Source organism: Cetorhinus maximus, chromosome 30, assembly GCF_964194155.1.
Source record: "Cetorhinus maximus chromosome 30, sCetMax3.hap1.1, whole genome shotgun sequence".
Lineage (NCBI taxonomy): Eukaryota > Metazoa > Chordata > Chondrichthyes > Lamniformes > Cetorhinidae > Cetorhinus > Cetorhinus maximus.
The window spans coordinates 7332490-7357630 of record NC_135908.1 but is presented as its reverse complement, the minus strand read 5'-3'; the positions used below and the strand labels follow the sequence as shown (position 1 = coordinate 7357630).

Below are 25141 nucleotides of genomic sequence, written 5' to 3'. Positions count from 1 at the left end.
TTAACACTCCACCCTGCTCTCTTGCCCACATGTCTGTCCTTGGCCTGCTGCATTGTTCCAGTGAAGCCCAACGCAAACTGGAGGAACAGCACCTCATCTTCCGACTAGGCACTTTACAGCCTTCCGGGCTGAATATTGAATTCAACAACTTTAGATCTTAAACTCCCCCTCCCCCCATCCCCACCCCGTTTCTCCCCACCCCCCTTTTTTTCAATAATTTATATAGATTCTTCTTTCCCCACCTATTTCCATTATTTTTAAATCTAAAACTAAAACCTTGTTAGCCTGTCCACCCCACCCCCACTAGAGCTGTACTTTGAGTATCCTGTCTTCCATTCTTAATTAGCACTTTTCTTAGACAAATATCACCACCTTCAACACCTCTTTGATCCTTTTGTCTGTGACATCTTTTGATTATCTGCTCCTATCACTGCTTGCTTATCCCTACAACCACCCCACCCTCAACTTCTCTCTCCCCCCCCCCACCCCCCCACCTTAAACCAATTTATATTTCTCCCTTCTCCTAACTATGTTTCAGTTCTGCCGAAGGGCCATGAAGGCTCAAAACGTTAACTGATTTCTTCTCCGCCAATGCTGCCAGACCTGCTGAGCTTTTCCAGGTAATTCTGTTTTTGTTTTGGATTTCCAGCATCCGCAGTAGCTTTTAGCTTTTTGTAAATAAAGAGCTGCTGTTTCCAGTGGTGAAGGAGCGATAATCAGGGGGCACAGATTTAAGGTGATTGGCAAAAGAGGCAGCAGCAACATGAGGAAAAATATTTTTATGTAACAAATGGTTAGGATTGGAATGTGCTGCCTGACAGGCCGATGGAAGCAGATTTAATAGTAGCTTTCACAAAGGAATTAGATAAATACTCAAAGGAAAAAGAACTGCAGGGATTTGGGGAAAGAACAGGGGACAGGACTGTTTTTTGAAGGAGGTGATGCAGACTCAGTGTGCCAATGGTCTTATTCTGTGCCGTACCAGTCCATCATTCTCAACGCCCATTCAGGTGCATTTGCAGCACTGGGTACAGCGACTGGGAGCTTTCTCCCGCTCTGTAGCTTAGGGGGTACTGAGGCCGATTCAAACACCCTTCCCCTTAGGAATGAGCCAACTTGGCATTCCAGGGCTGCATCCCATTACCCTGCATTGTTCAACCCCACAACGTGGTGTCATCACCCATTAGGCCAAAGCGGGAGTTGGCGAGAAACTTTGTGTGTTCAGTCGTTTTCACTATAGGACTTTGAGGCTGAATTTTATGAATTATATAAGTGAAGCCTGGTTGACCCAAATACTCGGCCCTTGTTTGGATTACTGAGCATTTTCTGTACCTCAGCTAACCTATGGTGCTTCTGGCTGAACTGTCAGTACAGAGCAAGCCAGCGCATGTTGATGAGTGGAAACACAGACAGATTACATAACACAGGCTATAAATATTGAAACAGTTAGACAGATCGTTTTTTGTCCAATTAAGTGTCATGTTTGGGAGCTGGGACTTAGACGCCCTAAGGCAAAACACATACAGGCTTGAAATTGTTGATTCCACTAAACCTTTCCCTGAAAGCCTCCCTACACTTCAAAATAGCATTAATAGAAAGGGTTTGTGCAGTTCATATTTTCTGAATATTTAGTTAGCAATTTGAGTTATTATCATTTTATGAATACAAGTTTTACACAAGCATTGAGTTTCCAAAGAGCCATTCATTAGGAATTGACAGCTTTCAAGGGTTCTTTAGGCTAATATTATCAAGAGTTTGGAATGTGTAGCTGTTAGAGGCGTCATCTTGAAACTGAAGTCTTTTTTTATACCAAAAGTCATAGAGAATAAAAATAAATTGGATGTGTTGAAATGAAAACAGAAAGTGCTGGAAATACTCAGCAGGTCTGGCAGCGTCTGTGGAGAGAGAAACAGAGTTAAGGTTTCAGGTTGGTGACCTTTCATCAGAACTGGAAAGAGATAGAATTGTGGCAGGTTCCAAACAAATACAGAAGGAGAGATAAGGGAGGAGGGTGTGAAAAGAATGGGCAGTGGTTATGATCTGAACTTGTTGAACTCAGTATTGAGCCTGGAAGCCTGTGAAGTGCCTCATTGAAGGATGAGGCGTTGTTTCTCGAGCTTAACATTGAGCTTCATTGGAACAAGTGTAGGTGGCTGAGAACAGCGGTCAGAGTGGGAGTGGGGTAAGGAATTAAAATAATAGGCTTTTGCTTTTCTATTATATGTTGAATGTATATGTTGATATATATCACAGGATATGTTGAACTGTATAGGTTCTTAGCTAAGTCACTGTGCACAGTTTTGGACATCTCATTAAAGGGAGGATGTAAAAGCAATAGAAGAGGTGCAGAGTCACCAAGAATTGGGATTTATGGTTATGAAGAGAGACTAGAAGAGTCAGGGCGTTTCACAACAAATCAGGTAGGGTTAAGGGTGCCATAAGATTGAGGAGGGTTATCATAAAGTAAAGTGAGAGACTGTTTTCACTGGTCATTGAGACAGTAAGTAGAGGAAACAAATTCAGGATAGAAAAAAACTAAAAATACTTCATTTTCAAAATTTCTTAATGCAAATGTTAGCTATAATGTGAAAGCAGATCCTATACGTTATTTTAAAAAGGATTTAGGCACTCAGTTGAAAAAGTGGGATATTTAAGGACATAGGGAGTGATCTGGGGAGTGGGATTAGACTGGGTGGGATATTAAAGGCTGCAAGGAGTGAGTTGGAGAGTGAGGTTACACTGAGTGGGACATTAATAGGTACAGGGAATGAGTAGGAGTGTGGGATATTAGAGGATATGGGGAGTGAGCTAAGGGGGAGAGTGGGGATAGACTGTGTGGGATGTTAGAGGGTATGGGGAATGAGCTGGAGAGTGGGATTAGATTTCCCCAAGAGAGTGGTGAGAATGTGGAGTGGGTGAGGCAAATAGTATAGGTACATATAAAGGTCAGCTAGATAAAGACAGCAAGAAAGAAATAAAAGGATGTGATAATAGGGAGACGATGAAGAGGGGTGGAGCAAAGAGCAGTTGGGCCAAATGGCATATTATTGAGCTGGAGCATCCTATGATTCTATGGTTATCTAGACCAATGGGATGGAAGTTCCGGCTCTCTATTGGCTGGAGGTGTCCTGTGTGAAATGGGTTCGGCAATAGTCTCAATCCAGTTCTTAGCAATCTGGGGCAAATAGATCAGAACTGAATATCCAGAACATCAAGGTGACTGACACATCATCTCATCTGGGTTAACTGATTGATCCAGAGGTATTTCTGTGTGAATAAACCATGTCAGAATTGCCTCTCTTTCGAACATTCCTTTGTCTGTTATGTTAAAGATGTGACAGCTGAGATTCCCACATTAGCTTTGCAGTGTACAGGTTAAAATGCATTGATGTCAAATCCCTGTGTCCATGATTTTAATGATGGTTACTAATCTGTCAGATGAGATGTTAAGCAAGTACCTTGCCTGCCTGTCTAGGCGGAATGTTAAAAATTCCACAGCACAGTTGGAAGAAGTGGAGGGGAGTGCCTGGTGTCCTGGTCAACATTCCCTGCCCCACTTCCCCACTCAACCATTATCACCAGGGAAACAACCAACTAGTCATAAATCTCATCCCTGTTTCTGGGGCTTTGCTGTGCAAAAAAACAGCTTCCATGTCAACCACTGCACTTGAGAGGCAGTTCATTGTGTGTGAAGTGTTTTTTTGAGTCCCGTCACTGTGTGAAGACTCAGTATAAATTTAGGTGTTTGAACAGAGTGTCTACCTCTTTCAGCCTGCAGGAACATTTATCACTGTCACGCACTGACATACGGAGAATGGGATTATATTCCCTGAGTGTGAGACTGTTCATGGTGTGAGTCATTATGCAGATTTATTATCCCTGATGATGACACAAAGCCCGGTACATAATGGGATTTTAATTGTTGATTTTTTTAGAAATTCGAATTCAGCTTTCATTGTTTGATGCACTTGATTTAAAAGGGAAATTATAATATTAACAATAATTTGATATTTGTACTGGTTTAAGGATAATTGGAATTGGGGAAGTTGCTTTTTCACATATGTATTTTGTGAATTGGGAGATAACAGACACAATACCCCAGAATGACATGACATAGAATTTACAGAAATGGGCCATTGGTCTGTGCTGGTGTCTATGCTCCACAAGAGCCTCCTCTCAACCCTACATCACCTCACCTTATCGGCATATCCCTCTAATCCTTTCTCCCTCATGTGTTTATCCAGCTTCCCCTTAAATACATCTACACTATTCGCCTGTACAGCCCCCGTCATAGCGAGTTCCACATTCTCACCGCTCCCTGGGTGCAGGTTGGCAGCCGTATTTCCAGCATTACTACAGTGACTACACTTCAAAAATACTCCATTGGTGGCGCACGGCAAGCTCCCACCAACAACAAGATGATACTGACCAGGTAATCCGTGATGTTGATTGAGGGATAAATATTGGTCAGGACGTGGGGTAGATCTCCCCTACCTTCTATGTCCACCTGAGAGGGAAGGTGGGGTCTTGGTTTAATGTCTCATCCAAAAGACGGCACTTCCCACAGATGAACACTTGTGCATTTCTAGGAACATCCACTGGACAAAGGTCAGGAGTGGGATTCTTGGCTGATTGCCCCGCTCAGTGATGTTGGAACAGGTTATATTGTCCCGCCCACCCACACCAACCCTGCTGAGATTGATTAACTGAACACGGACCAGTCACTGATGCTGGCAGCTCTGTCATCTGCAAGGCTGAATCCCATATTAAATGGTATGCTTCCCAGTACATCAATCGTCCCTGGTGTTTAACCATCTTACCAAGCCATCTGTGCGTTATAACTGGAAGCCTTCCGAGAGTTAGAAGCTGAGGCCAGGGAACTGTGTCATAAACCCTCAGCAGTAGCCAATCCTAATATGACTATGGGATGTGAATTAAGACTGAATGTGGGTGTTCATTTCTGAAACGAGAGTTAAGGGAAAATATAGCTCCAAGTGACCTGTACTTTACTCTCCAAACTGTAATAATTTATCACTTTCATTCTTATTTTCACTCCCATCCCTGGCTTCATCCCTCCCTCATCTACCCCTCTTAACCTCCTCCAGTTCCTACAACTCTCCCCATCTCTGTAACCTCCTCCAGCCCTACAATCCTCTGAGTTCTAAAAACTCCTCTAATTCTGGCCTCTTGAACATCCCTGATTTTAATCGCTCCACCATTGGCGGCCGTGCCTTCAGTTGCCTGGGCCCTAAGCTCTGGAATTCCTTCCCTAAACCTCTCCACCTTTCTCTTTACTCCTTTAAACCCACCTCTGTTGACCAAGCTTTTGCTCACCCTGTCCTAGTATCTCCTTATGTGGCTTAGTGTCAAATATTGTTTGGTCACACTTCTGTGATGTGCCTTCGGATGCCATATAAATGTAAGTTGTTGTTGTTATCCTTTTGGCAGATTTAAGTTTACTCAACAATGAACTGGATCTGAATAGGAAACAAACAAATAAGCCAAGCCACACAGATTTTAATTAGCTCCGTCAAGCTGGATCATTGTCTATAGATTTTATGCTAATCACCACCCATCGTATTAGCATTTATCAATGTCATTATCCATCTCATGGTGGTTTTGTCTCCCTTAGTTTCCCTTCTCCTGTGGGTGTTAGCTCCTCGCTGGACCTCTGACTCCATACACCAGCTGTTCTCCACCATTTCACTGAGACACCGTTCCTCAGGCCTGAGCCAAGGCTGAGAATGTGGCAGTTTATTCAACTGCAGAAGGAATTGAAACGCTCCCCTCCCAGGTCACTTACTAGCGACCAGCTGGGAATGAAGCCTGACTTGATTTGCTCTCCTCCTGGATACAGAGACTGCATCCCCCTGCCCGCACTCCCATCACGTGCACAGCACGTCATGAGGCCATTCATCCCACAGCCCCAGCTCCAATGCTAGCTCGTTTGGTCCAACTGGACCAAATCTACTCTAATCCCATCTCTGCCACAGGGCCGGGTTTGCCCCTGATCCCTAGGGCATATCATTAGTCTTGTGAATCAGTCGGCTGTTATATAAACTGCCCCATTTCCAATCCCATTAAAACGGGCAGAAATAATTAGCGGGCAATTTATTCACAGCCCCTTCCCAGGGATAAAACATTGTGTATCAGAGACTGTTAGATTCCTATAAACCAGCACACATCACCCATCCAGCCTGAATCATTCTGCCTCTAAACTGAACATCTCCTTTCTTCCTTCAGTTTACAGGTTTCTAAAACCTGAGCTTGATGTTTTGCTTTAATATTTTTTTTATTTTTACTTCAGTGTCACATGGTGTGGAGGCATGACATTCCTGACAATCCCAATAGCAAAGCAATCAGACCTGATGACCTCAGCCTTTATCCCATTGCACACTAATCCCACCCCTCACACTTCCTGCCTCCCTCTCTCTCCCCTTGTTCTCTCTTCCTGCCTCCCTCTCTCTCCCCTTGCTCCCTCTCTCTCCCCTTGCTCCCTCTCTCTCCCCTTGTTCTCTCTTCCTGCCTCCCTCTCTCTCTCCTTGCTCCCTCTCTCTCCCCTTGTTCTCTCTTCCTGCCTCCCTCTCTCTCCCCTTGCTCCCTCTCTCTCCCCTTGTTCTCTCTTCCTGCCTCCCTCTCTCTCTTCCTGCCTCCCTCTCTCTTCCCTTGCTCTCTCTCTTCCTGCCTCCCTCTCTCTCCCTTTGTTCTCTCTTCCTGCCTCCTTCTCTCTCCCCTTGTTCTCTCTCTCCCCTTGTTCTCTCTTCCTGCCTCCCTCTCTCTCCCCTTGCTCTCTCTCTCCCCTTGTTCTCTCTTCCTGCCTCCCTCTCTCTCCCCTTGTTTTCTCTTCCTGCCTCCTTCTCTCTCCCCTTGCTCTCTCTCTTCCTGCCTCCTTCTCTCTCCCCTTGCTCCCTCTCTCTCCCCTTGCTCTCTCTCTTCCTGCCTCCTTCTCTCTCCCCTTGCTCTTCTCTTCCTACCTCCTTCTCTCTCCCCTTGCCCTCTCTCTCCCCTTGTTCTCTCTTCCTACCTCCCTCTCTCTCCCCTTGCTCTCTCTCTTCCTGCCTCCCTCTCTCTCCCCTTGCTCTCTCTCTTCCTGCCTCCTTCTCTCTCCCCTTGCTCCCTCTCTCTCCCCTTGCTCTCTCTCTTCCTGCCTCCTTCTCTCTCCCCTTGCTCTCTCTCTTCCTGCCTCCTTCTCTCTCCCCTTGCTCCCTCTCTCTCCCCTTGCTCTCTCTCTTCCTGCCTCCTTCTCTCTCCCCTTGCTCCCTCTCTCTCCCCTTGTTCTCTCTCTTCCTGCCTCCCTCTCTCTCCCCTTGCTCTCTCTCTTCCTGCCTCCTTCTCTCTCCCCGTGCTCCCTCTCTCTCCCCTTGCTCTCTCTCTTCCTGCCTCCTTCTCTCTCCCCTTGCTCTTCTCTTCCTACCTCCCTCTCTCTCCCCTTGCTCTCTTCCTACCTCCTTCTCTCTCCCCTTGCCCTCTCTCTCCCCTTGTTCTCTCTTCCTACCTCCCTCTCTCTCCCCTTGCTCTCTCTCTTCCTGCCTCCTTCTCTCTCCCCTTGCCCTCTCTCTCCCCTTGCTCTCTCTGTTCCTGCCTCCCTCTCTCTCCCCTTGCTCTCTCTGTCTCTCTCTCTCTCTCTCTCCCCCCCCACCCCTCTCCTCCTCTCCCTCCCTCCCTCTTTGTCATCTTCTCTATCCTCCCTTTTTCTCCCCCTCTCTCTTCCCCTTCCCCTCTCCCTCCCTCTCTCGCTCTCTCCCCTTTCTCTCCTTCTATTTCTCCTTCACCTTTCCACCTGTGCTCTCCCTCTTTGGTCTTCCCTCTCTCTACCTATTACTCCATCTCTGTCTTTCTCCCATCCTTCTCCATCTCCCTCTCCACCCCCTCTTTTTCCCACCCCCTCTCTCTCCCTCTCCCCGTCCTTCTCCTTCTTCATGGGGAGCAGGAATTTTTTGCTCAAGTTGCTGAGATGTCAGAAAACATTCCTGTTAAACCCATCATTGCCATTTTAATTGTTAACGGATGAGTTTTTACTGGTGTTGCTTTCTCCTCCTTGCTGTATTTCTGACGGTGAGCTGAGTAATTTATCGGTAAGTAGGGTCCTGATCATAGCCTCTAATCTGATTGTCTTTCCACAATTATATGCTTAATAACATGCCCCTATTTTATTCATTAAATCCAGCCAATTCCACCAATTAACCTTACGCAAACAATCAGGCACAGAGTCTCAATGACTGACTCAGGAAGATTAGTGCCGTGGTAAATTGTCACCTACGGGCATTTCACATCTGAATGTTCTCCAGGAAAATACCACCACGCGCCAATGCTGCTGCTGTCGATGGAGTGAGTTTGATCTCTTTACTCAGGCTGTGCCAGAGACAGAACGTGGCCTTTAGTGTTCTTGAGCTGTTAATGGGAAAGATCAGTTGTGTTCCATATTCATTTTAAAGAAATTATTTTAAAAGAACTAGCATTTGTAAACCATCTTTTGCAACCTCAGGACATCCCAGAGTATTTTTTAGCTAAGAAGTGCTTTTTGAAGTATAGTCACTGTTGTAATGTAGGAAATGTGGCAGCCAATTCATGCACAGCAAGCTCCCACAAACAGCAATGTGACAATGGCCAGATAATCTGTTTTTGTGATGTTGATTGAGGGATTGGCCAGGACACTGGGGGAGAACTCCCATGCTCTTCTTCAAAATAGTGCTATGGGATCTTTCGCATCCACCTGAGAGGGCAGACAAGATTTGGATTTTACCTTTTATCTAAAAGTCATCTCCTCTGACAGTGCAGCACTCCCTCAGTACCGCATTGGATTGTCAGCTGAGAGTTTGAGCTCAAGTCCATGAAACTTATTATTGTTAATGGGTAGGAAGATTACGTTTTCCTGGAGAGCTGGTTTGTACATTAATGCCTCCACTCCCTACGGACAGTACCCTGTCTGAGTGAGCGCTCCGTGATGGAGTGCCATTTAGTGTATATACCAAGAAGACATTATTAGCAACATGTTTCTGTTCAATGACATCTTGTACCAGATTTAACAAGATCCCATCAAAATCCAAGAGCTGGGACATAGCTGAGCTCCTGGAGTGATTTGCATATAGAAGAAAAGGGGAGGGAGGTGAGGTTCATTGTGCTTGTCCAGCAGAGTTGATTATTTGATTAAAGCCTCACTGGACAAGCCTTCACAATGTTCTGATGCTGCTGAAACTCTGAATCCATCACCAGTTGACTTTGCTGGAGACCTTGCTTCCTTGGCCCAAGATCCCAAACAGTGGCTTTTGGCAGTCACAGGAGAAGGGTTTCTATGCACAAACCCTGGGGCGATTGCACATGCTGAACCCATCCTGCCCTCACCCCAGAGCTACACACAGCAGGGCTGACTGCTGGGGATGTGGAGCTGGAATCCTGAATCCCTCCCCCACTCCGCAGTCCAGCCTCTTTGAAGCCAAGCTCCAGTTGGATTGAACTTCTCAAGGCTCAGGCCAGCTAACCTGGATTTCTTCACCATAGTCCCTGCCACAACAAAGGGTTCTTGGTACTTCAACAAGAACCTCTGCATGATTCAGGCCCAAGAGGTTATTCAACAAGAACCTCCACATGATTCAGGCCCGAGAGATTATTCAACAAGCTTTAAGATATGTTGACTCACAACAATGTTTTCATACAACTATCTTCAGATTACTTTTAAATGACAAGGAAGTAAAACAACTCAGTTCCTAAACCTCAAGGTGACCAATCCCAGCTCCACTGATTGCCTTCAGGACTGTGGATTTTCACCTTCCTGAGGGCCTGAACATTTGGAGGGAGCAGACTCAACCTTTATCCCAATCGACTGCCTAGTCCCAATCACCCCTCCACCTCCCTGCGACTTCAGGTGAGCCATTTCCTTGCACTGTGACAACCTCATCCTGTATCCCGGCTCTGCACAGAGTTTCTCCATCTCAGGGATGTGTCAGATCCCTTCACCTGAGCACCAACGCATTTATGGCCAAGTTATTGGGCCTTTAGGTAAATGAGTCTCTTTGCAACCACCTCGCATATCAAGGCTAGCTTGACTTTGGGTGTTATTATAATCCTGAAACCTCAGCTTTCTCTTCTCTTTATCCTGAAAACTGTCTTTGTTTATACAGAGAAAGAGACAAGACTCTGCGCCTCCACCATCAACCCTCTGTCCAAGAACACTACAAGCTATGTGAGATGGGATACTTGACTATTGCTGATTTAACTCATGTTTTTAAAATATTCTAACAGCAACATGGGCTGGGGATGAAAACTGGGATCATCCTCTTCCCTTTCACTCAGTTTCAGTTCAGGAGGTAATGTCTCTTCTGGGAAGCATAATCAATGTGGCATTAACTTTGAGTGACTCAATGTCTAGGTTATATGTATACAACTGGCCGTATGAGTGGGGGTCAGTTAGCTCAGTTGGCTCGTTGGTTAGAGTGCGGTGCAGAATGATGCGAATGGTGTGGACTCCATCACCGTCTTGGCTGAGGTAGCTCATGGAGGTCTGCCTCTTTGCTTTTCCCCATTCTTGTGGAGTGGTGCCTCTCAAGTTATATAATCACTTGTCTCTCTCTAACAGAGAGAGATGCTTATTGTCCCTCATGGACTATGGACAATTATCAGGCCACATGAGTGAAATACCTTGGCAAGAGGAGAACTAGGGAAAAAATTGGAGGGAGAAGGGAGAATAAATCAAAGTGGAACTTTCTGTGGTACAGTAATATCTCAGAGTGTCTATTGACACCGCTATGGGAGCCAGTAAGTTAGAGGTGGAGTGGGTCTTACAGCTGGATTCACAGCTAACAGTTTATTTTAAAGCAAACAGTCCGCAGAATGTATTTAAAATGAAGCTCTACACACGACAGCAAACAGAACTCATGAGCGAAACTACAGCAATGTTTCAAGGTAAAGTAATGATTTCTTCAGCAAAATCCAGCAAGTGGAGGATAGCTACACAAAAAAAAATGTGCAAAAAATCAAATATGGAATTCAGGAGAAACTTCCTTACCCAGCGCATGGTGAAGATGGGGAACTCACTTCCAGAGTAACACTTTGCCTTTTGAGAGTTGCAAGAAGAAAAACAGTAATTAAAGGGTTAAATGAAGGCAGCTCACTCCCTCCTTTCAATCTAATCTCCTCCTCCTTCCTCGCAGAAGGACAGATTGGCTAAGGTTTCAGCTAAAACTAATTTCCTTCCGGAGATTTAAGTGAATCCAGTTCCCAGGACAATTCCATACTGCAGGGTGAGAGCTGTCTTTTCAGGACCCTCTGTCTTTAATGCTTCTATATTCCAGGTAACAGTTTGATGCTGGTACCTGCTTTAAAACTATGAGGGACCTGAGTTTTACCGCTTCACTCTCAATGCCCCATACTCATAGTACAGAGACCAGCACGTAACTACTTAAAACATTCATACAAAGCTCCACTCACTGGAGTTGGACTGCAATAAAACTTCATCTGAGCTGTAGGTTGTCTAGTCATTATCTCACTTGTGTTTGTGGGAGTTTGCTGTGTATTAATTGGCTGCTATGCTTCCTCCAGCCCAATAGGGACTGCGCTAAGAAAGTATTTCATTGGATGTGAAGAATTTTGGGATGTCCTCAAGTTGTGAGAGAGGATTTGGAATACAAGTCATTTCTTAAATGCCAGTTTCTTAACCATAGATGCGTAGGCACGCGATCTATCACAGGCATTGAAGCTGGGCAGTTTGAGACTCTCTCCCCAATGTGGCCTGACACAGTTCATCAAATTTGGCAGTGTTCTCAGATCAAGGTGCTAAATTCAGGAATAGTCAGCCAGGCACAGCAGCAAAGGAAAGTAGCGAAGTTTGAGTTTCAGAGAAACAAACTTTATTGGGCCTGCCCATTTCCTTGGCGTTTCTGATCCCAGCTCTCTGAACCCGCCCTCATGTTACACTGTGTTTTGTGAACAGCACAAAGCAAAATAACCCAGTTGCGTGACTACCAGAACTGCAGGATAACTGCCCCATTGCAGATAAATTGTTCTGTTTTATGGGTACTATCCAAGCTATAATATTGTAACATAAACCCTTTGTTGAATACACTATAAGATGAGAGGCCTGCAGATATCATGGGTCTGTGCTGGTTTCTTGACAGTTACAAAAAATTATCAAAATGGCTATTGCAAGGTTAATGCAGCTGGAATACAAGGACAAAGTTATGCTTCAGTTGTATAGAGTATTGACAGGCCACCTGGAGTAACTGTGTTCAATTCTGGTCATCATACTGGCCTTGGAGAGGGTTCAGCACAGCTTCACCAGAATGATACCAGGGCTAAAAAGGTTAAATTATGAGGACATTTTGCATAAACTTGACTTGCATTCCCTTAAATGTAGAAAATTGAAGGATGATCTGATCAAGGTGTTTAAAATGTTCAAAGACTTGATAGAGTGGATAGAGAAACTATTTCCTCTAGTTGGGGGTATCGAGAACAAGAGGGTGCGGTGTTCAAATTAGAGCTGGGCCAATCAGGGGTGAAATTAGGAAGCACTTGTTCTCACAAAGGATAGCGGAAATCACCCCTAAAAGGAATGTAAACGCTGTGAGACTCAATTGGATCTTTCAGGGTTGAGATTGATCGATTTTTATTGCTAAGTCTATCAAGCAAAAGCGGGCAAATGGAGTTAAGGAACAGATCAGCCACGATTTGCTATGAGTGGCAGAGTAGGTTTGACAGCTGAATGGCCTCCTTGTTGCTATGAGCGAGGTGATCTGCTGTGATTGGCTCCATCAGCATGGGCTTGGGAGGAGATCTGTGGTACTTTTTTTTCACTCATTCACGGGATGTGGGCTTTGCTGGCTGGGCCAGCATTTATTGCCCATTCCTAGTTGCCCTTGAGAAGGTGGTGGTGAGCTGCCTTCCTGAACCACTGCAGCCCATGTGGTGTAGGTACACCCACAGTGCTGTTAGGGAAAGGGGTTCCAGGCTTTTGACCCAGTGACAGTGAAGGAACGACAATATATTTCCAAATCAGGATGGTGAGTGACTTGGAGGGAAACTTGTAGGGGGTGGTGTTCCCATCTATCTGCTGCCCTTGTCCTTCTAGATGGTAGTGGTCGTGGGTTTGGAAGGTGCTGCCTAAGGAGCTTTGGTGAGTTTCTGCAGTGAATCTTGTAGATGGTTCACACTGCTGGCACTGTGCATCGGTTGTGGAGGGAGTGATTGTTTGTGGATGTGGTGCCAATAAAGCGGCTGCTTTGTCCTGGATGGTGTTGAGCTCCTTGAGTGTTGTTGGAGCTGCACCCATCCAGGCAAGTGGAGAGTATTCCATCACACTCCTGATTTGTGCCTTGTAGATGGTGGACAGGCTTTGGGGAGTCAGGAGGTGAGATACGCGCCACAGGATTCCTAGCCTCTGACCTGCTCTTGTAGCCGCAGTATTTATATGGCTAGCCCAGTTCAGTTTCCGGTCAATGGTAGCCCCCAGGATGTTGATAATGGGGGATTCAATAATGGCAATGCCATTGAATGTCAAGGGGCGATGGTTAGATTCTCTCTTGTTGGAGAGGGTCATTGCCTGGCACTTCTGTGGCACAAATGTTACTTGGCACCTGTCAGCCCAAGCCTGGATATTGTACAGGTCTTGCTGCATTTGGACACAGACTGCTTCAGTATCTGAGTCGTCGCGAATGGTGCTGAACATTGTGCAATCATCAGCGAACATCCCCACTTCTGACCTTATGATGGGAGGAAGATCATCGATGAAGCAGCTGAAGATGGTTGGGCCGAGGACACTACCCTGAGGAAGTTCTGCAGTGATGCCCTGGAGCTGAGATAACTGACCTCCAACAATCACAACCATCTTCCTTTGTGCTAGGTATGACTTCAACCAGTGGAGAGTTTTCACTCTGATTCCCATTGACTCCAGTTTTGCTAGGGTTCCTTGATGCCACACTCAGTCAAATGCTGCCTTGATGTCAAGGACAGTCACTCTCGCCTCACCTCAGGAGTTCAGCTCTTTTGTCCATGTTTGAACCAACTTGGTGAGATTCTAGAATCCAGCTGGTCTTTGTGGAAAACTCCATTCAATAAATAAGGTGACAAAATTGAGGAGGGGGAGGGGGGGAATGTTGGTAAACTGAGGATCTGAGTTTCTTAATGATGGCAACCATTGATGAATTATACTTGCTGTGGCCCTGCTTGAGAAAGCTGGGCAAAGCGTATGAGCTCTGTTAACATTAAGATTAAGTACTTTGTTAAATAGCAATAAAGGAAAGATCAGGGTCCATCAGATTCACCTTCTACCATCCTGCCAGTCACATGATTCAGTGGAGTTGTCGACTAACCACAGGGATCAATCTCAGTCAGTGAGTCTACAACAGACCCAGACATGAGGTGAGGAAAAACCCCCCAGTGCTGGAGAGATTTGGGAGCCAGAGGTCCAAAACCACCTGTTCCTTCTGAGCACCTTACACTCCCCACAGGTCATGTCTCAGATTATTCATGTACTGGAGCCCAAAATGTTACTTTCTGTTCTTCATGTAGAAAACAACCAGTGAAACTCATCCAGCATGAGCAGAAGTATTGAGTGACAGGCAGTCAGCTCTTGAACTATAACCTCCCCATTGAGAGAGGGAGAGACCAGCCCCCATCACTGTTGTAATTTGACACTCTGGATCCAAGTTGCTGCTGTCTTTGACATGGGTGGAACCTTTCATAAGCACAAAAGAAAATGATTTGTCTCCCCAAAGAGCTGGTGAGTCAGTGTAAAAACCCTGCAATAAGCTGGTGATTGGAACTGCAGCCTCTTGCAACCCTTGTGCAATGGCATATGTCTCATTGAGCCCTGTGTTATTAAAGTTCTCCAGTGGCAATTCATCAATCTTTCATTAGAATGTGAATGTGAATGTGTGGCACCCCCCCGCCCTCCTACCAGTGCAATCATTATTCCAGACTGAAGTAATCTGTTCTGCTCGACTGAGGGAGATTGTTAGCATCGTTCCCTCTTTGCCCTGAGAGAGCCTTTCCTTTCTCTAAGTTCTCTCTGACGCTGCAGCACAATGCCTGTTTTCTTCAGCAGCTCCATTGTTAAAGATGAATAACAATTCCGTCCCCCAGCCCCCCTCCCTCTCCCTGCTCCACACACAAAAAAAAACCATGAGTCAATGCATGATGTCATTGGGCAGACCATTCAGTGATGGTCAGCACTGTCCCCGATTAAAACCTCTCAAAAACTCTTTCCCCAGCACAGAGTCAGGCCAGACACACATCCCTTTTCAGAGAGGGAGATTATGCCATTGTGATCTGGAAGTGGAGCCTGTGAACAAGCAAACATTTAGGGGATTTTTTTTTCTGATTGTAACATTAAGTCATTTGTACAGAAAAGAGATGGAATAAATAAAAACAGAATTACCTGGAAAAACTCAGCAAGTCTGGCAGCATCGGCGGAGAAGAAATCAGTCAACGTTTCGAGCCCTCATGGCTCTTCGGCAGAAGGGCCATGAGGGCTCGAAACGTTGACTGATTTCTTCTCCGCCGATGCTGCCAGACTTGCTGAGTTTTTCCAGGTAATTCTGTTTTTATTTTGTTTTGGATTTCCAGCATCCGCAGTAGCTTTTAGCTTTTTGTTTTTATCTATGGAATAAATAAGCCTGGTCTGACGCAGTATAAGAAGACAGTATTCCTTTCGTAAGGCTAACCTTCTGAATGAACAAGCCTGTGATGTAGTTCTGTACTATGCAGTGTTGGAACTTTCCCATCAATATTCACTTCTTCCTTTCCGATTTTAACCCCCTCATCCCAATCGCGCTATTTGCCCTCCAGAACCTGGCTCAAGCAGAAGTTGTTCATGTACAAGCCCCGATAGGAGGTGTCAGCTGTGGCTCAGTTCATAGCACCCTCGCCTTTGAATCAGAAGGTTGTGGGTTCATGTCCCACTCCTGGAAAAACCAAGAACTGTGAATGTACTCGAAAGAGTTACATGCGATCTGTTGATAACTCGAAAGAGTTACAAGCCCCGATAGTGCTGATTGCCCAACGGGGCAGAGTGATCCCAATCCTGATTCCCCCGTTCCATCCACACTGTGGATCAGGAGCAGGAATACTGGGCCAAGCATCTCACGCGTTGCTGAGCCCAGTTAAAGTGAGCCCTGACTGAAATCAGCTAACTGCACACCGGCAAAGGCTCGGACTCAAGGTCTGCCCAGTGTGAAGGCCTCAGTTACTCGCTGGCTAAAACTTGCTGAACCTTTAGGGGAACTCTTACAATTTCAGAATTCTTAAACCAATCCCCAATGTGCAATAGAAACACTGCCACACGACTGATTTTAATAGATGTATTATTTTATTGGCGATAGTCAGACTGTTCCCTTTTACAATTTCAGTAGTTCGCGATTAAAGAGATACAGAATATTGCACACAAATTCTGAACTAAATATTAATATTGCGCAGAGAAATGATCACTACAGAATTGTTTTTACACCATGAAACTGAAAAAAGAGAAAAGCTTCAGTATGTTAACAGGTCCATCTGATTACAGTTAAGACAAGTTGCTTTTTATATCTTTTTTTCAAATTTGTTTTTTTTTTAAACTATTACATACAGGAATATAACATAGGAATAAATGTCACATGCAAAAACAAGCAAGAGGTTTTTTTCTCCTTAAAAAGTTTTAATTAAATTCCCAATGTTCTATTCTAAGCAGGGGTGCCCCGAATGTAATATCGTCCTTGTATTAAATCTCAAAGTTTTGACAGGCATTTTTTTTGCTTCCTAACCTGAATTACATTTTTTGACCCCACGTATGAAAACAACTTTCCTGTTGAACTTCCCAGGGAAAAAGCAAAAGTGGGCATGGAATGAATTTAGCCAGGTCACATCTCCCACGGGATACAGGGTTGATTTATTCACAGTTAGAAAGATAGTAAAGACAAACAACATCATCAGAGAGAACAATATTCTTTAACCTACGACAAACCCTGTGCCAGTTTCTACAATCACCTGTACATCTTTTTTCTTTAAATATTCGGTACGTTTCGTTTTAAAATGTAATCTCCGCTGAAATGGACGGCATCGACTGGAAATTCCGTATGCACGTTTTTGTATTTAAAAAGTCAAATAGCTTTTCATATATATATATATATATATACTTGAAAACACATGGGTAAGAGGCAGATGGCGTGTGTTGAGTTCTTTCAGAAACATTCATTGTGAGACCCACCACATCCCTAAAGAAATAGTGCATTACCCTTTGAAGATTATTGGCATGGTTTGGGGGGGAAAAGGAGTTGAGTGACTCTCTAATTCTAATTTTGACCAGCTTATTGCTGACAATACCATCACTGGTTGAGACTACATTAGTTGGGAGGAGTTTTTAAGGGAAGGAGTCAGTAGTTTATAACAGCATTGTATGGATCCTAGTCACATTGATGGTTTTTTTTTATATAAGTAATTCAGTGGCATAAACTCTTAGCAACAGGGAATATTCAACATTGATTTTGACTTTCCCCCACCCACACAAAAACAATTTTGATTACAATGTGCATTTCACAGCAGCTGGGACAGGGCACATGTTGATAAATGACGAATGGGTAGGTCCCTTTTTGATAAAACTGTTCGAGTACACATTCAAAAGTCAAAAAAAATCACACTCCCACTCTGCGAGGGAGGGACGCTAGGATGGTTGTGTTGGGATCAGCGATGTACAAGATTCTGAGATGGTTAATGAAGAGGAACTAGACAAAATAACCATTACAATGCAAAGCCAAATTAAGATCATTGTCTGTACGTAGAATAAGGTTAATACAGTAAAACGTCCCTAATAAAACATGGCAGCAGATGAGAGGTTTGTTCTAATGCCAAGTGGAGGATATTCAATGGGTGTATTTTACAAGACTCACAAAAACCCGCTTCTTAATTCCCTTGTCTAATGCTCATTAAATTTATTGCTGTGTAAACAACTCAAGAGTCTTTGTGAAATAGCTCCAAGCAGCACCAGTCTCCTCGCAGCCCTTCTGAAACCCCTCAATATTTTTCAAACCAGTAAAAAAAAAGCTATGGTTTGGTGCAGCCATTGTCCACCACTGTGTGTGACATCCACAACATCTACATCACAAAGCGGGGGGTCAGGAAATGGGGAAAATACCTTTTGAACATCAATGGAGTTTTTCTATGTGTCTTAATACTGGCCTCCACATTCAGGTAGGCATCTGATTTCAGCAAAATTCAACAAGAGTGAAGTAGGAACAGAATTTTTTTGGTAATGATTTATTGATCAGGATTTTGCAGCGTCAGCCTTTGTTAACCAAACCAGGGGCGAATGGATTAAGAACCTAACACTGAGTGAAACTCAAAAGTATTTCTGGTTTATTGGGCAAAATTACAATAATAGCTTAAGAATGGTGAAGAGGGAGCCACTGGACCCATTAATTAATGCCAGCCCTGCTCTGACCCCATTCCTCCATCCCTTTCCCAGTATCCCTTTAACATTTGGTCCTATGGGAGGAAGAAAAATGTCACAATATGAAGGAGTGAAACAGGATTTTCTGACTGTGTTCATTGCACTTCCAGACTGGCCACCGTCTGTCCTGGAATTGTTTCTGGATCTTTCTGTTAGGTTCTAGAGCTGTTGGTACTCTTTTTGGATTCTTTTAAACAAATTGTAATTTTAATAAACTCCCAAAAAATCTAGAAATTGAATTCTGAAACTGTCTGTTCTACAAAACGCCTGATTTGGGCATTTAGTCCAATATTCCAAATATCCTCGAGGCTCTTGCTTATGTGCCCATCTGATGGCTGGAACTTTGGGTACCTGCTTGAGAGAATTCAACAATCCCAGAAGCCGACAGCACACAAGGCCATTCAGCCCATCATGCCTGAGCCAGCTCTCTGAAAGAGCGATCAAATTAGTCTCACTCCCCTGTTCTTTCCTCATAGCCTGGTCTTGTCTATCGCGAACTTCAATCCCCAACTATCCTCCAAAACCCATTCCCTAGTCTCTCCAACACCTGTCTCTCGCTCTTTCTTCAACCTCCAGTCCCCAACTCTCCATTCGCCTATGTCCGTGATTCCCCAATTTGTAGGAAATAGGAGTAGGCCATTCGACTTGTCAAGCCTGCTCCGCCATTCAAACACCTACCTCTTACGCCATTTCCCCCCACTATAGCCATATCCCTTGATGTCATTAGTATCCAGAAATCCATCATCTCTCCTCTGATCCCCATCACCAAGATTCGTTATAGAAACAAAAAGAAATGACTAAATAATTTCCCCCACCTTTGAATATTTTGAGTGGAATTATCTCGTTCCTCGCAAGTTGATGTTGTGACCATTAGGTTATCAGAACTGTATAAAACTGTGTGGGTATCTCAAAAAAATTTCAGTCCTCTAGATGAAGGTATAACATGTACTTAAATGGTACAAGACCCCATGAATCAACATGTACCCCACACCCTGTCCCTATCCACAGAGATGAAGGAATGAGGACCAAGGTTGTATGAAGATAGCTCCTAAGACATGGCAAAGACACATTGATTGATAGACTGTTGGAGATTTGAGAATGGAGATACTGCAGAACTCTACTTAGCCCATGGGCAAGAGACTTATTTTATTAAAGGACAGAGTTTGATGGCTGGCTGGCAACCAGATTGGACATTATAAGAACGAATTTAAACAGAGCTGGTTCAAGGGCACAAGGATTCTCTATGGGTGGGTTTGGGGCAAATCCTTTAAGGTGCAGATCAGGGCTGAAGAGTTGAGATACGAGAATGAAAAGAATATTGTAGAATTTTGTTTCATTACCTTTAAGAGTATACAGAGCTCCCCACAGGATATTTACAGGTGAACGAGTCCATGATAGAGAAGTGTGAATGGGTAAGTGGAATCAGTGATGGGGGGAGTGCACATGGGCTGCGCGAGGAGTGGGAAGGATGGGCTGAATGGTCTTTCCACGTGCAATATCTGCTTCGATATTATGTGTGAATGTAAGTGGAACAAGACTGGATAGAGATATTTCAGAGCTTGAGTCATTACTCTTCTACAAGTGGGGAAAAAAAACAGGCTTCACCAAGAAAACCCAAAAAAATAATTTCCAGAAAACCTCCCAATAAACCAGAAATAAGTTTAACTCTTTCCTAAAAAAAAATGACTTCTCAAATAAAAACGAGAGGGAGTTGTTCCATTGTCTCTTAGACTTTCGCAATACAAAAGAAACAAGGGAGCCCAGATGAAAGGCACAGCCTCTATAAATGGAGTGCAAATGAATTCTCTATGTAAACATGTCATCTTACAGCTACAATACTGGTTAGAGTTGTGCTTATAAATTAACAAACTATAAATCTATATAAAACACTGATATAATCTACAAAACAAATAAATTATAAATTAAGCTTTATGAGACTGGACTCTGGACTTCAGTTAAGTTTCCTATAGCCTAACTGTTGACGCTCACTAATTTTATGATAAAGTGTATACAAGGTTCCCTACCAAAGACCAATATGGTTATTAGACTAATGCAAAAAGTGCTGGTCCAGTCCTTTTGAGGAGTGGGTCTTAAAACCACAAAGTAAACTTATATTGAAAGAAAAACAACTTTTTTTTGTTTCTAGTAGTTTACAAACATGCCTACACTAACGATATTCCCTTTATGTATCTTTTTTCTAATCTGCCCTTTCCCACGCTCAAATGAAGTCTAAATATCTGGGGCGATGGGAAGGGAGACAGCAGATTAAAGTATCCCAGAACTGGGCAGTTGGCAATCAGGAGGAAGCAGTGCAAGAGGTAATTGATACCCTCCTTTGAGTAGCAAACACTAGAATTGGGATGTTGGGGAGTGTCCTTTACAGGATAGGTCCTCTATATTCCTGGTGCTATGGTGCAACCCACTGTGGAAAGTCACCTTGTGTCTATTCCAGAATCTGTTGTTTATTTCAATGTCAATGCTGCTGTTTTAAGTGGAGAATCTGTTAACTGAAGAAGTGCCAACTCACTGGCATCAAATACACATCTTGGTTGCTTTCCTTTCCACTCTTACTATCACACGCCTCTTAATACTGTGCAACTTGCTTAATGCTCTAACGAGATTAACAAGTATCTGATCAAAACAGACTTACATACTTCTTGTGCTACTCTAAATATCTCACTCAATTTGCACGGCAACAATGGTTTTAAGAGAATGACTGGAGTACGCTCCACAGCAAAAATTAAACTGTTCAATCTGTGGGTTTCACGTCTCAAACACTGACCTAGTGTTGGAAAGATCCAATACCAAGTACCATGAATCCAATATGCACATCTCACCTATATGCATACATTATACTGACCCAACACAGGAGAAACTACAGATGTCATATACTGTGTTAGAGACCCTCACCCGTGCAAATCTACATGCCTTGAGATAGGATGCTTAGGATATTCTATTATCATCCTATCAAACTGCCTAGATGCAAGTACATTTAATATATACAGATACACACACACGCTATACATACAAGCCAACCAACTTCCAACATATACACACACACACACACACACACATAGGGAATGACCCAGGTACTCTACATCTCCCTCTACTATACACAGATCATGAGCACAGATATTGTGCCACGACTAACAAATTGTCACATTGCTGCGATTCCTCCTCTCCGTCAATGAACAGGCGGCGCAGTTTATCACAACCCTTTAAAAAAAAAAGCAAAATACTGTGGATGCTGGAAATCTGAACTATAAACAGAAAATGCGGGAAATACTCTGCAGGTTTCACAGCATCTGTGGGGAGAGAAACAGAGTTAATGTTTCGAGTTGAATATGATTCTTCTTCAGATGCATCCAGCGGTGAATCAGTCTGAAATGTAACTAACGTAACTGACCAATGAATATACCGTGCAAGAAACTCGGTTTTGAAGAGCAGTCACAATTGACTCAAAACGCTAACTGTGTCTCTCTCTCCACAGATGCTGCTAGACCTGTTGTGCATTTCTAGCATTTTGTTTCTATTTTTAATCACAACCCTTGCTTGTCTCTTCCTCTTTGAGTATGGCTTTTCTGCAGTTTTCTCTTTCTGTGAAGTCTACATTTGAATTTATTAGCCTATATGCTGTCAGGGAAACTCTCACAAACACACCCCAGTGTGTTCACAGAAAACGCTCCTCCTCCACCCCCCACCAAATGCTGTTAAATTAGGTTGGAATAATTGGAAGATCTGGTCCCCACCATCCGACTGAACAATTTGGCTTGTCTGTTTGCTATTTTCCTTCAATTGATGGGAATTGTGCATAATTATTAGCTTAAAGTGATACTGCTGCATCAAACGGCTTCTATTGCCTGTATCATGTCGTACATCAGTTGTTATGACAACAGACATATCCAGCAGTGAATCAGCCCTGTGTAAGTGACTAATGTGCTGTGCAAGAAACACAGTACTAGGTAGAATTAACCACTACATGTTAGCAGTTATAGAACTGATTATAGCTGGAAGGCAACAGGAAAAGTCCCACAGCAAAGTGCCAATGATTATGGAGGAAAAGAAGTTTGACCAAAAACAGTTGCAAGGACATGCTTGGGAAAATGAACACCTACACAGAGAATATATATAGCTGTGAATCTACCAGTGACCTGTCCAACTTTCCCCAGTGAGTCTTTCCCCTTCATTGCTCAGTCTTATCGCAAAATTATTTCCCCTTAAATCCAAGTTTGCTTTCACTTTGGTCCCCACACCATCAGATTGAATCTCTTGTGGGAAATTCAAAGGGCAGAAATAAAATAAACGACCTTAAAATCGACAGTGAATCTCAATGAGAGCACGTTACGCAAAACATGCCCATGAACAGAGCGCAGTAAATTGGCAACACAAAACACAGCCAGTCCCAGCTCTGCATTGCTGCAGCAGTAGTGCATTAATTAGCTACATTCATCCTAATGTCTAAGGCAATCACACCTGATATTTAAGCTTAATAGAGGCTACTCACGCTTCCTTTGGTTTGTTAAAAAGGCAATATCCAACTTTACCCCCTTCTCATTATATCCTGATACTCGAAAGGGGGAGTTGTAATGTCACAATATCCTGATATCACACAACATGCAGTGGTCTAATCATCTGTCTATGTCACTTAGTTCATGACCATTGCCAGGAAGGGGAAGATCCAGTAAGACCTTAACACTGTGCTCAAAGCAACATTGTGAATATCAATACATCATGATTCTCCATTTTGTAAAAGAAACACAATTGTCCCATGAAAAACCATGGTAAAACTTTAATTGATGGTTAAACAGGGAGGTCGCTGGAATGTAGTACATGATGTGCGTTACATCATTATGTTACTATTACAGTGATCCCTCTGCACCATAGAACACGATGATATAGGTCACCATTCTATACACTTCTATTTCCTGATTAGGTAAAGCACACAGTATGTTCCATCAGTGGCATGTTCTGCTTCACTGCAGCAAGCTTCAAATGCATTTGACATTGAAGGTTCCCGATTGTAAACACACACCCTCAGGAGTCATCACGAGAATGTCCAAACCACACCGGTGCAGTGCAATCAGAATATACCCACTGAAGTGTGCGCTCAAAGATGGTTAACTTTAAGAAATGCCATTTAAACCAGATATTGCCTTCTTAAAGAGACAGGTCCCCTTTTGTTAGCTTTGATAGGCTGTGTTTAACACTTAAACCAAAATTCCTTTAAAGTTAACTTCTCAGTTTCAACAGCACAACTTCTTTACACAACTCAAACAATTTAAATATGTTACAGCTGTAAATAAAGCGAATTGGTCTTAAGCCCAAGGTTTGTATTTTGTGCAGGGATAGTTTTGATGTCCAGTTTACATTGACTGGTACAAAAAAGGAGGCTGTCTCTTTAAATATAATGGATATCTATTGCTCATGTGTCTTGTTCACAGTTTACGTTGTAATCCACGGCAAACGCTCAAGGCGTCTGATCGCTCGACCAACGCCTCTCGCCTGACAGGGTTCCGCACTCACAAGGAAGCATCCCTGCATGGATCATCTCAGACATGTTCATCAGTCCCTGCTTTAAGAGAATTTTGGACAACGGACAGAAAAATAATTTAACTGAAGTTTGTTACCAGAGGACTGACAATACCAGGAAATGGCACATTCAATATCCACCTCTTAACTGGATCGCAGCGTCCAGTAACATATGATCTTTGTCTCACAGCTTAAGCTTCAATCCAACCCCTTGCATCAGATGGTGCCACTCTCTCGTATGACCTTTTGCATCTGCTACCCAGTTCAGACCTGTCGCAGCTCGTCCTGCCAATACTGGGGTAGCTTCCTGCTATGACTACTGATTCACAGAGCAGAGAGTCAGACAAAGCACATCTAACTTGCCCCCTCTTCCAACTCTAGCCTGCCTTGAGCAGTTTCATTGCCTAACTTTGGACTGACTGAAGTTGAGGTCAGAGTACGGTGTGGATATTGCTGGAAATGAAAGGTGTATTTTCGTTTGAGCTTAGGATGTGAAGCTTTAGTTTTTAAACAAAATGTACTCTAACATTAAGTTCCCCAAATACGAAGCCTCAAAACCATCTTAGTCCCTGAACCAACTAACTGAATCATCAATCTAGATATTGTTCACGAGGCAAAACCCTGTAATGATTTCAAGTTAACCAGAAACCTCCCAATTCTATAAAACCATGCAATAAGTGTGGAATAAACCAAGTATTCCAATAGTGTCCCAACTCCAATCTTCAATATGCAGAAGCAGCAACATATATGGGATGATCCATAAGTAAAAGGCTTCCCCTAATAGAAAATCAGTCCCTTTCTCGTGGAGGTCAATGCACTCATTTTGTTTCCTTTCCTTAACAGTAAAGCTGTAAATCTAGCCTTAAATGCGCTTTTTAACGAAACTGAAAAAAAAAATTAGTTTAGGAAGATAGAATGGAATGACAAAGCAGGGTTTCTCCATCAGGCTGGCAAGCGGGACGACTGGAGGTGGTTCAGCTCAGAACTCAATCTTGCACGCTGGGAATGACTCGTCCTGCATCACGACCGTGCTGCTGCTGGCCAACACCATGATGTTCAGCTCTTGCTGCCGCTCGTGGGTCTGTTGGTACCACTCTCGCGTGACTTCTGTATCATGGGTTGGGATTAGTGTCACCTAGAATGAGCCAACAAAAGTCTCCCTGTTATAGAACTGCAACAAAAAAAGCCTTTGTAGTGCAG

The 25141-nt window shown here is 43.7% G+C and overlaps 1 protein-coding gene across 3 annotated transcripts in view; it reads right to left on the bottom strand.

The window, feature by feature from the left end:
- Positions 1–16275: 16275 nt before the first annotated feature.
- map1aa (microtubule-associated protein 1Aa) overlaps positions 16276–25141 on the bottom strand; it is a 136990-nt gene continuing 128124 nt past the window's right edge. For all 3 annotated transcript variants that reach the window (XM_078532350.1, XM_078532351.1, XM_078532352.1), the window contains one exon: positions 16276–25076. In XM_078532350.1, coding sequence (XP_078388476.1) covers positions 24921–25076 — 156 coding nt within the window. In that variant the 3' untranslated portion in view covers positions 16276–24920. The remainder of the gene's footprint in view (positions 25077–25141) is intronic.